Genomic DNA, 16,035 nt, shown 5'->3' on the forward strand with positions numbered 1-16,035 from the left:
ACTTCTTGAGAGCGTTGCATCGAGTAGCTATCATGTTTCTATAATGTACTCGATTTTGCTCCTTCCTTCTGTTGCAAGCAACCAGAGACCGACCTCCTCTCTCCGTCATTAGCCTTGATTAAAGCCACAGTTTGGCTATCAGCCTGCAGCAGTCCACCCAGTTCACACACATTCAAGGATCTCTCCGAAAGAGGACTCTTAAGCAACACACATAGAGGACTCCAGGGATGACGTCTTTTTGTAGGCCAACCAGGAAGGTAGCATCTCCCTGGGTTCCCTCCACAAAAAGCCAATTGGATTGTTCCATTGGGTTTTGGATTAGTGCAGAAAATAAGCTCTGTGGCAAACACACGTTTATGATACATACACAGCTGATGACGTTTAGTAGTCTCATTTAGCCACTTGTTAGCACCCGCCTGTTATAAGACACATTAGGGGGGGTATTTATTGATGTATTTTATGTCGTATGTCCAAGACGATGGCGAAGGATTTGGTGTCAAAACGAAAAGCAAAAGTGCCTATTTGGCCATACTTTAAACCCAATGCTATCAGGGAACCAAAACGTTAATGAGGTAATCGGCATGTGGAGGACGGAGCGGTCCCAGCCGGAGCGCTCGGTGCAATCGCGCCAGGTGGAAACCTGCGGCCCTGCAGCGAAAGCTCTACCGGAGAGGCCAGACACACCGCCATCCGACGGTAAAGATCAGAAGAAGTAAGCGCTCTACATATATTGAGCGTCATCCTTTCTTGTAAAATGTCCCGTGTAATCAGTAACACCGGTGTCCGAAAATTCGAAAAAAAAACATTGACTTCCAGACGAGGGAGTGTTAAAATGCTAACTCACGTCTGGGTTTTAGGGACTCATTCCTGTGGCGCTCTATTGTGCCAAGCACCTCTCTCCACCACGCTAATGGAAGCAGCATGATCTGTGTTAGCTATCCATGAAGCCCTTGAGCAAAGCGTGGTATGGGTCGGCCTTCATTCAGTGACAACATTACTGAGCAAACAACAAGTCGGAGTGGAAACAACACAGCAGACTCTGCGCCCCGACAGTGAAACCTCATCAGAGAGACAAAGCTTAAAAAGCTAACTTTTATGGCAACACAACAAATTATTGAACATTTCTACATCTTGTCGCAGAACAAATTCTTCGACTGTAGCAGAGTGATCGACTCGGTCTGACATGCAGTCTAATCCGCCCACTCCCCGCTTCCCATTTTGACACTTGACAGCGTTAAGGTTCACTTACAGAAAGAGAGGAAATGCGTACCGTGTGTCCGAGGGAGGTGAGCTTGTCGCTGCTACAGCTTCTTGGTCTGACTAAACCTGGTACGACAAGCCACTGAGCTCAGCCCTGTCTCTCCCACACACACTGACACACACACTAAACACTGAAGGGAGGAGACAAGGCAGAGAGCATGCAAGAGCCTCTCTCTCTCTCCCTCTCTCTCTCTCTCTCTCGCTCTCTGATGAGTGCTCTTTCCTCTTCTTTTTCTCCTACTAGTAATTGTCCTCTGTAAATTTGTTACATCACTGCCGTTTGTTTACTCTTCCTCAGTTTTATCTGGCCTCAAAGCACTCATGATTTCCCCTCTCGCTATCTCCCCATCATCCATCTACTCCTCTCTCTCTCTCGATGAACATCCTATCAGGCATTTTGACTACAATGCAACTCTTTTAAAACATGTTTGTCAGACAAACATCATCTGACACCCCGCACACCAGCAAAACAAGGAAGTGGGTTGTGGCTGTTTATAAAGGGCTGAACTGAAAGCCACAGTCAGAATCTATAGTGTACTGAAGCCGTTATTAGAGCTGGAGCGCACACACAGCTACTGTAACCACACGGCTCTTCCTCATACTCTTGTTTACCAAGGCCCTTCTGCACCAATAAACCAAAGCGAGCGACCCAATCTCCCGGGCCATCATGGAAAATCACCCCGGAGGACGACGCATGCACGACGCGGCACGTGACCTTATTAAGGGCCCAATAATGCAAGCTTTAATACACTCTCCTGTGCTACTGTTTCCATTAACCTGTTTAACTGTTTGCCACACAGCACACCACAGAGCCATTTATAGATACAATGCCATATGTAATTGGACATATGTTGAAGAGCTTGTCATCACTGTAGACGCATAAACCAAAGGTTGTTTGTAGATGCAACAACACAATGGATTCTATTTGATTTTAGTCTCCATAAGAGTAAATAGTAGGGTTGGGGGAAAAAATGTATTCACCTATGTATCTCAATGTCATCAACAAACATTTTCACAGCAGAACATTTTTGTCAGTACTCTTCAATTAGGATGAAAAAAGATGAGTGATGGTATGATACTACTTGACCGCTGTGGTTTTCACCAAATTTGCCACCAGATTGCTTAAAATATGATATTAGAACTCGATAACTCGGTTGGTGTGAAAACTCAACATGTCATATGTTGGTTTTTTTCTCTGATCTCTCTGGCAAGTCACTTCAAAGCCACCGTCTGCTTTGGCACATTTTTTTTGGTTTGCCAGTAGAATGTGCCTGTTGCCAGGTAAACTCTTTCAAGGATGTGCTGGGCTATTTCTTGGCGACCAGACTACACTCCAGGAAGTGACCAGGCTGGGCCAAGAAATAGTCCTGCGCACAATTCCCCATAAAACAACGATGTTTGGAAAATCAGTGCAACCAAAATGTCAAAAGTTATATTTCATCATTGCACAGGAAAACTATGGTTCTTCTTCCCTGTTTCTGTAGTGGCCATTCGATGGCTCATTACAACGATAAACTTACTGTCAATATATAGAATTGCATGGTTACTGTATACTCTGCATGTCACCCAAGTGGAAACTCTATACTCTGCATGTTACCCAAGTGCTTATGACATGCATGTGCAGTCCTTGTGCTTGTGCAGGAAGAACATGAGATACGAGCAACGGAGGGACCGGCATCAAAACACTGCTCACTGGCATTAAAATGGCATCAATAACTACCAAATTTTCAGGATCTGACAGTCAGAAACTGGTTGGATTAGGCAGCTACTTGATGTGAATGAATGGAGCGTGGAGCTGAAAAGGAGTGTGTACATTTTGTCTGTTTTTTTTTAAGTATTTACAAAGATACAGTAGCTGCTGTTTCAAGTTCTGGAAACCTAATTTTTTTCTGAAAAGGCCAACAAAAGAACTGTTGTAACGTAGTAGTCTACGCCTAGTCTGCTGAGAGAGATGAACATGATTCACATCATGGGGTTAGATGACATTGCATCTTGACAAAAAAAAAGGGCCTGTTCCTCACACTATACAGCGGTGACAAAGGACGCAATCAAAACATCCTTCATGACGGCTTAAAATAGTAGAAACAAACAAACAAACTGCATCCATCACATTCAGAAACGTACGTCTCATTTGCAATGGAACAGTGGCCGTTTTAATTAGAATAAAGAGCTCAGCTGCTGGCAGGAAACTCCTGCTGAGTGTGAGTCAGTCTGTGACTTTGACAATGTTTCCTCAAAGAAGAAGTAATAACAAAGCACAATGACTGTGGCAGCGGCAAAAAAACAAAAAAAACACTTAACGGTAATTTGGTGTTACATTTTCTTGAGAAAATGCTGCAATCCCGTCATTATTATTCAGTCAAAATGTATTTCAAAGGGCATTTTTTTAGTGGTTCAAAATGTCCTCTACTTTAGAATGCCAATACAAAACTGCAGAGACCTTTTCAAACTTAAGATAAACAATGTAAATGGGACCCTTTGTATTTCCTGTTGCAACATTTGTTAATGTAGTAGCTGACAGGAAGTAAACTTGGACCAAAGCTGTTGCCCTCGCAACAGTATGGTCAAGGGACCCCTTTGAATATGGCCATGCCAGTTTTTCCTCACCAAAATTTAGCGCAAGTTTGGAGCGTTATTTAGCCTGTTGGGAAAGCAATGTTTAAGTCAGGCCTGGTGTTGCCCTACACATAAATGACCCGGTCACTTCCACACAGTGAGGCATACAGCTTATTAATCAAACACTGGTATCAGATCGGTACTCGTTATCGGCCGACACCCAATGCCCAGGTATCACTATCAGGAATGAAAGAGCCAAATCGGTGAATCCTTACCACCCACCACCTCGACTGTCTCCGTCAGGGATGGACTGAACAAATCTTGGCAGGAGACACTCTACTCAAGTTTCTCCGCTGCACTTTGCCTAAATCCTGAAAATCTGCAACTTCCCCCACATCATCTGATGTTCACTTTGTCAAGTCTTTTTTTAGTTACTGTATATTTTTAAGACTTTCATTTGCAGTTTTTCCGTGTCTGGGGCCAAGCCAAAGCCATGGAGAATGAGCATGCTTTTCCTGTTTACTTTAACCCATTTACTTTAGTGGTGAGAATGTGTCTCATCAGCCCAGGCTGTCAGCTTGGTTCTGTCAATGGCACCCTGAGTCCGACCCATGATGTGCAGAAGCTGATGGAGCCTCAATTTCTCACTCCCTAAGAGCAGCCTGAAGCCAATTTTCACCTCTGGCTTCTCCCAGCCTCCTGTAGCTTATAATTGCTGTCACATTATGTGGCACGGTATGTCTAAGAACCCTGTCTCTGCCAGTTAGACATTATTTTTGAACGTCATTAATCAAGATTAATCAATAAAGTCAGTGATATTAGAACTCACATGTGACAATTGCATTTCTGGGACACTGTTGTTTTGCTTAATTAAGCATTTCTATTTAGTTTATTCCTGGTCAAAAGCAGGCAAAGATTTGGTGTCACAATCAAAAAGATAATGCTTTGTCATATTCTGTGCCACTATGACAAATCAATTTTACTAGAGGAACAGATATCAGCTTCTCTACAACTAGTCTCAATGCAATGCAGCCACAAGGCATGTTGCAACTCAAGTAAGGGTGTGTCAGAAGCACCACATCAAAGCTACGACAGCTAAACCAACAGTTTCAGTATAATTATGTGGGCATTCAGTTCATGCCCGTTCTCTTGATGTTGTCAAATGGTATTCTAGGAATTGTAGGAAAGCACTGATCAGAGGTATCGCACAAAAAGTATGCTTCTGTCGATCAATGTAAAAAAGACACTACTTTGATTCACTGTTGCAAAACAATAGTTGCCAATAGTTGTAAAGACTTTACCAAATTTTGTGCCAATCGATCGAGTAAATGTTGAGATATTTAACTGCGAAACCTTTGACCTGCTGGAGGCGCTTGATGAAAAGTCAAGTGGGTCACCAAAGACATTAGGATTCCTTGTCTGTGGACCAAGAATGGTATCCAATGGTAGAATCCAATAGCTGTTTAGATATTTCAGTCTGGACCAAAACGGTGGACCGTAGCGTCCCAGGAGAGTCCCAAACGTGGCTCTCTCCAAAACTGCATGTGATTATCATAAAGTGGGCATGTCTGTAAAGGGGAGACTTGTGGGTACACATAGAACCCATTTACATTCACATATCTTGAGGTCAGAGGTCAAGGGACCCCTTTGAAAATGGCCATGACACACTGCGACTGTCTACAACGCACAGAAACGCTTAAGTTTCCCTCCAATTTTCAGTTCATATGAAAGCGAGGGGTTTCATTAGGACCGCACTGCAGTGCCACGTCAAAGTAAAAAAACTACGTCAAAAGTTCCACACAGCTATAAAATGAGAAAAAGCGGTGAATCCTCTGACATAAAAGATACATGACCCTTTTTACGACGAACTGGACAGTATTCTGTGTGGAAGCGCCTGTGCCAACCCTAAAAATGTCATAGAAGGTGAAAGCATTGACCAGCAGAGTGATGAAGGTAGGAACTACAGTGTGAACAGAGAAAAAAAAACTGAGGCCCCAACAGAGCTGAAGTGGACCAGAAACAGAATTGAGTCAAATGAACTGACAATGTACAACGCAAAAAGAGCTGAGTCCCTTTTTGCTTGGTCCACTTTTTGATCCACTTTAGGAGGACTGAGTTTGGTCCGTTTAACAAGGACTAGATGTGAAAACACCCTTAAGCCCATCTCTTTTCCCAACAATGCACTCATACCTGGGAGCCTCCCAGCACAACTAGTCTCGTACTGTTGGCAACTGTAAAGCACCTCTGGAACAAATGGGGGTGTTGTGCCTTGTGCCAAGAGGGCAATTCAACAGCCACCGAGGATAAACGTTTTTTTTCCCTCATTCATTTCAGCTGCTCAAATCCTCTCAGCCAGTGATCCCCTAGTCACAGATCCTGTTCTCTTACCTCTAAGCTACCTCAAACCCATTGTTCAAGTGCATAATGGCTGCCTATGGGCCTTTTCACTGCTGTCTATTCTGAACAGCAGGTCACCAGCTCTTTCATTACAGTATGCACAATGCAAATGACAGCAGACTGAAAGGCAGTGGGTGTTTGAAACAGGAGGGGGGGGGGAACCTTCCTGAAGCGTCTCCTGGATGTGAGGATGTCAGAGTGAGGGGAGAAGCGGCAGACGCCTGGCGTACTTCCCGGAGACATTCATCTCAAGTTTGGGAGCCGTCCTCTCGACCGACGGGCCCTTTTAGCGAACGGCGGGATGTGCCAGCGACACAATAGCCGAAGTCTCGCACCATTCTGGCACACTCATAATATGTGATCAAGTGATAACACAATGCCCCGGAGACTCCACAAAGAAGGTTCATTGCTAAATCGAAGAGAGGTTCATCAAATTCAATCCAAAAGAAATGATAAATACACAACGTGGCTTTCAGATCAATTTATGCATCAGCAGTTTAATTGTGCAGCCGCTAAAATAGACTTCGGAGAAGGCGGGGTGAGAAATTAGCTTGCGCTACTAAGTGTTATTAAAACTCCCTCCCACTCCAAGCTCAAAGAAGTAGCAGAGGGCTTTTAGCTCCGCTCCCATACAGTCCCATTGTGTGTCATTGTCTGTGGAGGCCCGTGGGAGAGATGGCCGGCACCGTTATCACCCCAGTTATCTGCAATTATAATTGCCCTCCTGCTCGCTGCAAAAATGGCTACCGGGGATTATGATTAAGGTGAAATGAAAGGGCAGAATCACAATCCTGAGAGCTGAGAGGAGGGAAGTGGTGTTTTACGTGTGGGTGTGTGAATGTGTGCGTGCTGACTGAAGGTGCCACCGGTCCCTTCACTGCTCGATCACATTAGAATATGTAATGAAGAAGAAAAGAAAAAATGGGCCAGCGTAAGGATGTGAGCGACTTTGACAAGGGCCAAATTGTGATGTCTAGACGACCGGGTCAGAGCATCTCCAGAACTGCAGCTCTTGTGGGATGTTCCCGGTCTGCAGTGGTCAGGACCGACCAAAAGTGGTCCGAGGAAGGAAAACCGGTGAACCGGCGACAGGGTCAGACCTGAGGCTCATTGATGCATGTGTGGAGCGAAGGCTGGCCCGTGTTGTCCGATCCAATAGAAGAGCTACTGGAGCTCAAACTGCTGAAAAAGTTAATGCTGGTTCCGATAGAAAGGTGTCAGAACACACAGTGCATAGCAGTTTGTTGCGTATGGGGCTGCGTAGCCGCATACCGGTCAGGGTGCCCACGCTGCTGACCCGTGTCCACCGCCAAAAGCGCCTACAATGGGCATCAGAACTGGACCACGGAGCAATGGAAGAAGGTGGCCCGGTCTGATGAATCACGTTTTCTTTTACATCATGTGGATGGCGATGAGTTGGAGGTGTTGACTCGGCCTCCAAATTCTCCAGATCTCAATCCAATGGAGCATCTGTGGGATGTGCTGGACAAACAAGTCCGATCCACGGAGGCCCCACCTCGCAACTTACAGGACTTAAAGGATCTGCTACTGACGGCTTGGTGCCAGATACCACAGCAGACCTTCAGAGGTCTAGTGGAGTCCATACCTCGACAGGTCAGGGCTGTTTGGCGGCAAAAGGGGGACCTACTCAATATTAGACAGGTGGTCATAATGTTATGGCTGATCGGTGTATATACTCTATTTATGACCACGACAGATGCCTGAGAATGGGCCTGCTGTGTGGTTTGTTAGCAGTAAAATCAAACTATCGACAGAAAAAACACAAAAAAAGAAAACTTCTCATAATGAGGAACTACAGGTCATAAGGTCAAATCGTTTCCAAGAAGACTTCGGAGTGCAGATCGTTTTCATTTTAAAACTGTCAACCTGCAACACCAAACAGGAAATTGCAACAACTTAACATTGTAATTCAGAACAACAACTGTGGATGACTGTGTCCTTTTCATTTTCAGAGGCCTGTTTCATCACCATTTCTGTTGCTACCCAACAGGGTTTCAAAAAACACAACACACCTCGCGTGACCTTTAATCGTCTGCAGCCAAAGTGACTGTAGCCGTCTTGTCTGTCTATTGACATACACACACATACACACACACACTGACACAAGTAATTACTGGCAGCAAAGTGCAGCGTCTGCTACAGCGAGCCTGACAAGCCCTTGGCTGGTTAGCAATATTAGCACCTTAAGCTAATCATTAAGGTTCAGTAGAGTGTGCTCCTGGAGCAAACATCCCATCACTGATGCCAGTAGGAACCCTTTCAGTCTCAAGACTATACTTGGAGGTTTGAGTGAAGACCACCAATTATCAGGGACAATTATCAGCGTCTAACAGGCAGCGAGGCAGGGTGGGTGGATTTAAGTTTACTTTCTTGATCTGAAGTGAAGCCGACAGAATAAAGCGTATGCTTTGGGATGGATGCAGTGTATGGAGAGTTTCGTTTCAAAATGCTCAAAAAGAAATGTTACCTTGAGTTAATCAGTCAGAAGCTTTCAAAATAACCCTAACCCGTTTAATACCAGGTTTCGGTACCCATCCTTAACCATAACGTTTCTTCATTTATTCCTAATTATTTTCACAATTTTCTCATTTTGGAATAGCAGGTTGTTGAATATCTTCGACATACATATGCAAGTGTGTTGACTCACCAAAGTTTTCTCAGGCTCCTGCTGGGACTCGGAGGAGGACTCCATGGTTGTGTTAAACCAGAGTCAGGCCTGTCAGCGCTGCTCTGACGACTGCATATCTGTTAGGAGAGAGAGAGGAAATGGGTTACCAACACATGGACAATATTGCAACACAAAATGCAGTCCTCCAAGTTGTTTTGTAAGCAGTTATTTTCTGGCTTGGAATAACACTGGATTTTCTTTTTAAAGTGCCCTTTAACCTCATGTGGGATGGCTGGCTTGCAAGATTTGGGACTTATTTGCAACATCATGCCTACTTATCCATCACATTTGAGAACAAACAGGCTGCACTGGCTGCTTTCCAACACAGAAGCACAACGAAGGATTTCCCTCATTTTCTGTCATTGTACAGCAGAAACTCTGCTCACCATTCCCAACTGCCTTTTGTCTCCACCAATACAAAAGGTGCTGTAGCTCCAGGCCTTTAATAAGCAGACAGTTTCTAGTGCCAGCAGGGTACGATGGAGGATCAGCCAGCCCTGTCAGCTCCTTTCCCCACGGAGTCCTGAAAAATTCAATCTATAGTTTTCTGTCTGCTCTCGGCTTGTTTTCCCCTATTGAAGTGTTGGAGCGTGACACTCTTTTGAACCTTTACCTATCTAGGGAAAGTCTCTGCTGGCTGCCACTTGGCCTTGAGTTACTCATTGCTACATTAGTGAGGTCACCTGCTGTAGGTTACTTCTCTTGGTATATTTAGGCTGGGATGTTACAGGAAAAGTTCAGAATAGGTATGTCTGTGTAGAGATGCACCAGTACCGATACCGGATCGGATATCAAGCCAATACTGAATTCAAAAATGCATTGGCTCCAGCTTCTCAATTGTTTATTTTCCTGCTTCTCTTCATTTTATAGAATTGTAACCTAAATATCTTTGGGGTTTGGACCGTTGGTTGGACAAAACAAGACGTTTGAAATCACCAACTTTGGGCTTTAGGAATTGGTGATGGACATTTTAATGACCGTCGTCAGACTAAGCGATATTTAAAATAATCGTTAGTTGCAGCTATTGAATATCAATCGCGATCACAATTAAATGCACATTATCGACTATGATATTGACTTTTAAAATGTGTGCTCCGCTCATAGAAAACTCAAGAACCTTATTTTAAGTCTTATTTTGATGCAAAGATTTGTTAATTAGCATTTTTCCGTGATCCAAGTGTAAACACAAAGGTAGTCCTGTGTGCATCTGTCCATTAACATTCACGAGCCCTCACAGCCGTCCATCAACAAGCCCTCGAATGGTCAAACTCATCACCTGTTTGTTCCCCATGCAGTCACTGTATCTGCACACAATAAAACGCAGGCTTAACCCAATTGTTTGCAACTGTAACGCCACTGATACTTAACACTACACTAAATCCTCAACGTGAACAAGCGGGACCATCTGTTAATTACACTCTACGCTTTCGGGTAGATTATTTTGGGTGGAGCAGCTGCCTGCCAACACGTGGTTGTACTAAAAATGCTTTTAAGATTATATGAGGCAGCCACTTAAACTGATTGCTGTTTTGTGTGGATATTATAATGGTATGAACCCTGCGGTCCCAACTGAGATTACATCTTATCAGACCAAGTGGCCACAAGAGGCCAACTGAGAAAGACGCAGTATGATGACTTAAGGGTTGACACTGCAGACGCAAGGACTGTATGAAGACAAAAAAACTCTGTCCTCTCCTTGTAATAGGGCTGGAACAATACACCTATCTGTATATACAGTTCCCTTTGTTAACACCTTATTTTGAAAACCGGACGTAGTCACACGTGTCTACTTCCTCTAACTTCTCCAAGTCCGTCTCTAGCTCTCCCGTCAGCTCTGTTCTCTTTATCCATCCATGATCAGCTCCATCGGGGCCGTTTGAATGCATTTAACATAAATGTCAGTATCTGGGTGCTCTACAGTCGTAGCGTCGGCCCATTTGACCACGGAGATGAGAGCGACGGCCGGCTTGACCGCACGTTACCGCGATACGATAACGTTTCCTGTCCGTGACAGAGTTAGCATGCAGCTTTAGCCGTGATGTCTAGCTCTGCTTTTCCTGTCAATGTGTGAAACCCAAAGTGTCTCCACACTTTACTGGATGTGTAGTGTTTACCACGCTGGATTTAACATGTGAGGGCGCAGGCTCGTTGCGGTTTGGTTTGTTTTTTGACGGATATAGAACAGATATGACGGCACGTTACTCTGACTACAACAATAAAAGCGGTAACTTCCTTCTACCTCCACATAGACTCAAGTGAAGCAAATATATAGATTCTGGCATAAAAAATAAATTTAAAAATCATCCTTTTAATATGTTGTAAACAGCAGCCAACAGTGTAAATTGGCTCAATTAGGAATTGAGCTGTAACTCAAACATTGCAAACTAATGCATTAAGAAAGAAGCTAAATTAAATGTGACACAGCTCTCTGCGTGAGAGATGATATAGCTTTTTCCATTGGAACGTAGCGGACATAGTGGCCTCAATTAGGCCCAGATGACTTTGGATTTAGTGGGCAATTTGCGTGGTGAAAAAAAGGGAAGTATGTTAAGTCACCCTTTCCTGAATAAATGAAGGTTAAAAATACATCATTTGGTTTGTTCCTGCTTGTCTTTATCCACAGCTCTGAGACCAGTAATTTGATCACGAGAAAGGGCAATCTCATCCAGACCCATCAGAGCTATGAAACAGTGCCATAAATGCCTTATGGGGACGTGGAAAGGTTCTTTCAAGTTCGAACCGTGAAAGTCACAGACTAGTGATGAAAGGAATATGTCTCAGGTTGCACTGTACTGAGAGATCCAGCGCTGGGAGAGCAGGATTCTCTGCAACCAACGCTCAAGAGAAGGTGGTGCTTCATGGTACAGAAGGTTCAAATCATTGTAGTGTTTCTTTGAAATTCTATTTTACATGTTTATGTGGTATATTTGCATGTCTATGATCTACCTAGTCTTCAACCAATTGATCGATTAGTCGATGGGGGGGCGGGGGGGGAACTGCATGTTATCTCTAGATTAACGAAACCGGCCACAGTGCTCTGAGTTCACTCTACCTGGTGGCGTAAATGAATTACAAATAAACTAAAGCTGTCAACGTTAACGTGATAACGCGTTAATACTAAAGCGTTTTAACGCCACTAATTTCTTTAACGCAACTTGCGACTTTTAAGTTGTAGCTTTGTCATACTAGCTTATCGTGAAGGAGGTTAAATAACGCTCCAAACTTCACACTAAATTTTGGCGAGGAAAAACTGGCATGGCCATTTTCAAAGGGGTCCCTTGACCTCTGACCTCAAGATATGTGAATGTAAATGGGTTCTATGGGTACCCACGAGTCTCCCCTTTACAGATATGCCCAGTTTATGATAATCACATGCAGTTTGGGGGCAAGTCATAGTCAAGTCAGCTCACTGACACACTGACAGCTGTTGTTGCCTGTTGGGCTGCAGTTTGCCATGTTATGATTGGAGCATATTGTTTTATGCTAAATGCAGTACCTGTGAGGGTTTCTGGACAATATCTGTCATTGTTTTGTGTTGTTAATTGATTTCCAATAATAAATGTATACATACATTTGCATAAAGCAGCATATTAGCCCACTCCCATGTTGATAAGAGTATTAAAAACTTAAAAAAATATTTTTAATTGATTGACAGTCCTAATAAATAGCTATATGTAGCATATTGAATTATTTTTAACCTAACTGTTTTATTATTTATTTTTAGCCTAAATGACAATGACAGTCTCAAAGCCAACCAGCGTGCACCTGCCCATAATCATATGATTTCTTGCTGTTGCAAGGGGATGTGCCTGCAGTTATATTTCAAAAACAAAACAATTAGGCTATTCATTAGACCAAACATATTGAAATATGCCAATTCTGATGTGTGCACACTCAAAGCCGATCAAGTAGTGATGCACGGGTCAGGATTTATTAATACCCGCACCCACACGCCCCATTATGAGAACCAATCCGCACCGCCCAACCCGACCCGAAAACTGCCAACTTTATGCATTATAGTAGCACAATTGTCAGGACTGAGGACTGAGACAAGGACAGACATATCGACCAACCAACCAGACGGTGTCAGCCATAGCAGCATTTAGGAAACAGGTAGCTTTTCCCCATATTAGTACATGAGTTTCCTTAAAAAGGTGCTAAGAAGGTAGCAGAAAGGAAGTAGCTTTAGGACACTCTTTAGAGACCAATAGTTCATAATATGAGAAAGAGAGGACATCCTGACAAAGAGAAGGTCACCAAATCCCCCCCACCAGTCATTCTACTAATGTAACGCTCCAGCGCTCCAACAGCCTCTTGGCTCCAGCCAGCACACACACTTCATCTGGCCTCGACTCTCAAGGACCCGTCACGCTGAGACGGATGCTTTCCACTCTTTCTCCAAACCGGCTTTAGCAATCAGTCCATGACTCAGCCTGGAGCGGCAACACACAGCCGAGGTGGGAACAACACAGAAAATCAAGGCCTGCAACTCCAGGGAATGTTTCAAACTGTTGCAGACAGTGTAAGGGAGGTAGACTAGATTCTTTGTTTGACTCTTTGTCAACTTTTACTGCTATTATATTCTCTCTGAAGTTGTAGCAATGACAACTGAATTTCCCTCTGGGATACATAAAGTGTCCGGTCTTATCTCCGGGTCTACAGTTACATTTGTTGGTACTTAGTTGACACTCTTATCCAGAGAGACTCTCTCAGTGCAACATATGCTTCAGCTTCTGCTGCAATTTATTTTTTGGATGACTAAATACACATTGGTTGCCCTCTATTTGCAGATGCCCTTATGGGGACATGGCAGGGATCTTCACATGTTTTGTTTTTGAGTGAAATGTCTCAACAGCTATTGGATGGACAGCCATTACATTTTAGTACAGACATACATGTTTCCACACAGGAGGAATCACTTAGTTTAATTTAGTTTATTTGAGAAAGGACAGTGCAAATGAATAAATACACGTAGTATAAAAATGCCAGAATTATTATATATTATTATTATATTATTATAATTCCAAGGGCCCGAAAATACACTCTCTGTGCAACAAACATGGCTAATTATCATGCAAAATGACAGCGATCAAAGGATTTCATTGGTCAAACAAAAACTGTTTTTATAAATCTACGTAAAAAAATTTCTGACAAATCTGTGCTTATTATTATTCCCCATTTAAGCTTTTTGTCAATTTTCATATCAAACTCTGATAGGGGCATGTTGGAGACTCCACTTCACTCAGTAAACAATGGACAAGCCAGTGACAATCCACTCTGCTGTGGCTCTATTGTCTTCACCTTCTCCCGCACTTCACTGACATTCTGCCCTTTCACACAAGCTGGCACATAACAATCTGCTTGAGCCGTACCACAGCGGTCTGTCAGCTAAGAGCTGTGAATCATTGCCAAAGATAGAGGGTAAACGCACAGGGAATCCTAAACTTGTGGCTTGGCAGTGGCTCCAAAACGAAGCCGGAAACACCGGCTAAGGGGTTTCTCCACAGAGCCAAAACATGGCAGGAAACCTTTTGGAACAATGTATGATTTTAGTTGACTGATTTTCTAATTGATACTCCAGTTCAAGGGCATAAAATACAGGGTCACTGGAAACAAAAAAAGCCATCACATCTTGAACAGGGTCTCAGTCTTGTTTAACAGGTGGCAAAACCAGAAACTTGGGCTGATGGACACCAAAACATTTTTTCACCATTCTCTGTACTGCATGTTTTGAGAGACGAAGGCTGTGTGGTGGATTTATGAGACAATACCACAATAGAAAGGCAAAGTCCCGCCCCTTCCGGTGGACCACCATGGGACCATATTTTGGAAAAAATATGAACGGTAGTCAACGGAGAGATACATATATTTTTGTCAATTTAAAAGATCATTTTTCAAGTCAAGAAAGTCGCCGTTTGTTGTAAAACTGTTGAAGTATCAGACTGTGAAAATGCGTAATTAGAAAGACGACACACCCAAAAGTCACATAAGTGACGTCTCTCTCTCTGAAGCTACAATGCCTGTGTGTTTCGTACTGGGATGAACTCACACCAGCAACGGGTCTCACTCATTCTTTCTCTTCCCGGCTGATAAAAAGACCAGGAGTCGCTGGATAAAACACATCAGGTAAGATGAAGTTTCATTTACGCGTGGAACATGTTGACTACTGTACATCGGCGGGACTTCACATATCAAAAAAACAATGCAAAAAGGTTCCTGTTCAGAATGATGACACAAAATCCCTGACATTAAGTACGACTGAACTCCCTCAAAGGTGTCCTGTCCCTCTGGGTCTTGATGCTGGCTTAGTATTTCTTTCAGCAGTTTTGAATAGGAGTTTATTGTCCTGCAGAGCATTTATGGTTCAATTACTCTTAGAATTATGGTCTAATTATGGTGATGATTTGCTTTTAGTTCGGGCTGCACATTACTAAATGTAGTCTGCCTAATATCACAAAAAATATGCTGCATATAAGTTTGTTTTTAAAAGCAGGATGTTTACAAAAACAGGAAATATTTGTTTGGATTGCTTGCCACTATTGTTTTGACTCTGCAGCGGTGTAATACTTTTATTTTGATTGTTTCTAGATTAAAAGTAGAGCTCGGCTCAAGGGCAGTCAAGGATAGCAATCATTTCAGTACCCCTAAGCTGATTGTAGTGATGTTGCTGTCCGCTCTCAGAAGGCGAGACGGCTCTCTGACTGCCACGGTGGCCTATCACTGCTGTCACTGCTGACAAATGATCACCAGCGGTTAAGTGAGACGTACGGTGTGCCGCCATTCTAGATGAGTGATAAAAGCAAAGCGTGAGGTTGTAACGATGTCCCATGTTGGTCCCTGATACATTTTTCCCCACTTCAGTAATAAAATTCAAACACCAAAAAACAGCGCAGACCAATGTCATTTCTATGTTTTTGTCTGAGGATTCAATCTGTCCTTCAGCACCGCTCCTTGAAGCGACTGCCAGCCACTCTGATAATTCTGATCAAGTCTCTTTTGGCTCCGCCAGTGCTAAGTGATGATGGAGCTTTTAGGATTATCTCCAACATCAGTCTCTCACAGCAAAGCCTCCTTTTTCCAAGATGTTAAAAGGGAAAAACATGTGATGCTGTACAGATGTTGACTCCAGACAG

General features: G+C 43.4%; 1 protein-coding gene across 6 annotated transcripts in view; it reads right to left on the minus strand.

Annotated features, from left to right (window-relative positions):
• The window catches only part of osbpl8 (oxysterol binding protein-like 8), an 87,617-nt gene that overhangs the window by 58,247 nt on the left and 13,335 nt on the right, over positions 1–16,035 (minus strand). For 5 of the 6 annotated variants that reach the window (XM_074626276.1, XM_074626274.1, XM_074626275.1 and 2 more), the window contains one exon: positions 8,882–8,979. In XM_074626276.1, the coding sequence (XP_074482377.1) occupies positions 8,882–8,926 (45 nt within the window). In that variant the 5' untranslated portion in view covers positions 8,927–8,979. Of the gene's footprint in view, positions 1–1,249; positions 1,535–8,881; positions 8,980–16,035 lie in introns of those variants that run through there. The other variant, XM_074626278.1, reaches the window with a different exon arrangement.

The sequence above is a fragment of the Sebastes fasciatus genome, chromosome 23 (genome assembly GCF_043250625.1).
Source record: "Sebastes fasciatus isolate fSebFas1 chromosome 23, fSebFas1.pri, whole genome shotgun sequence".
In the NCBI taxonomy this organism is placed as follows: Eukaryota; Metazoa; Chordata; class Actinopteri; order Perciformes; family Sebastidae; genus Sebastes; species Sebastes fasciatus.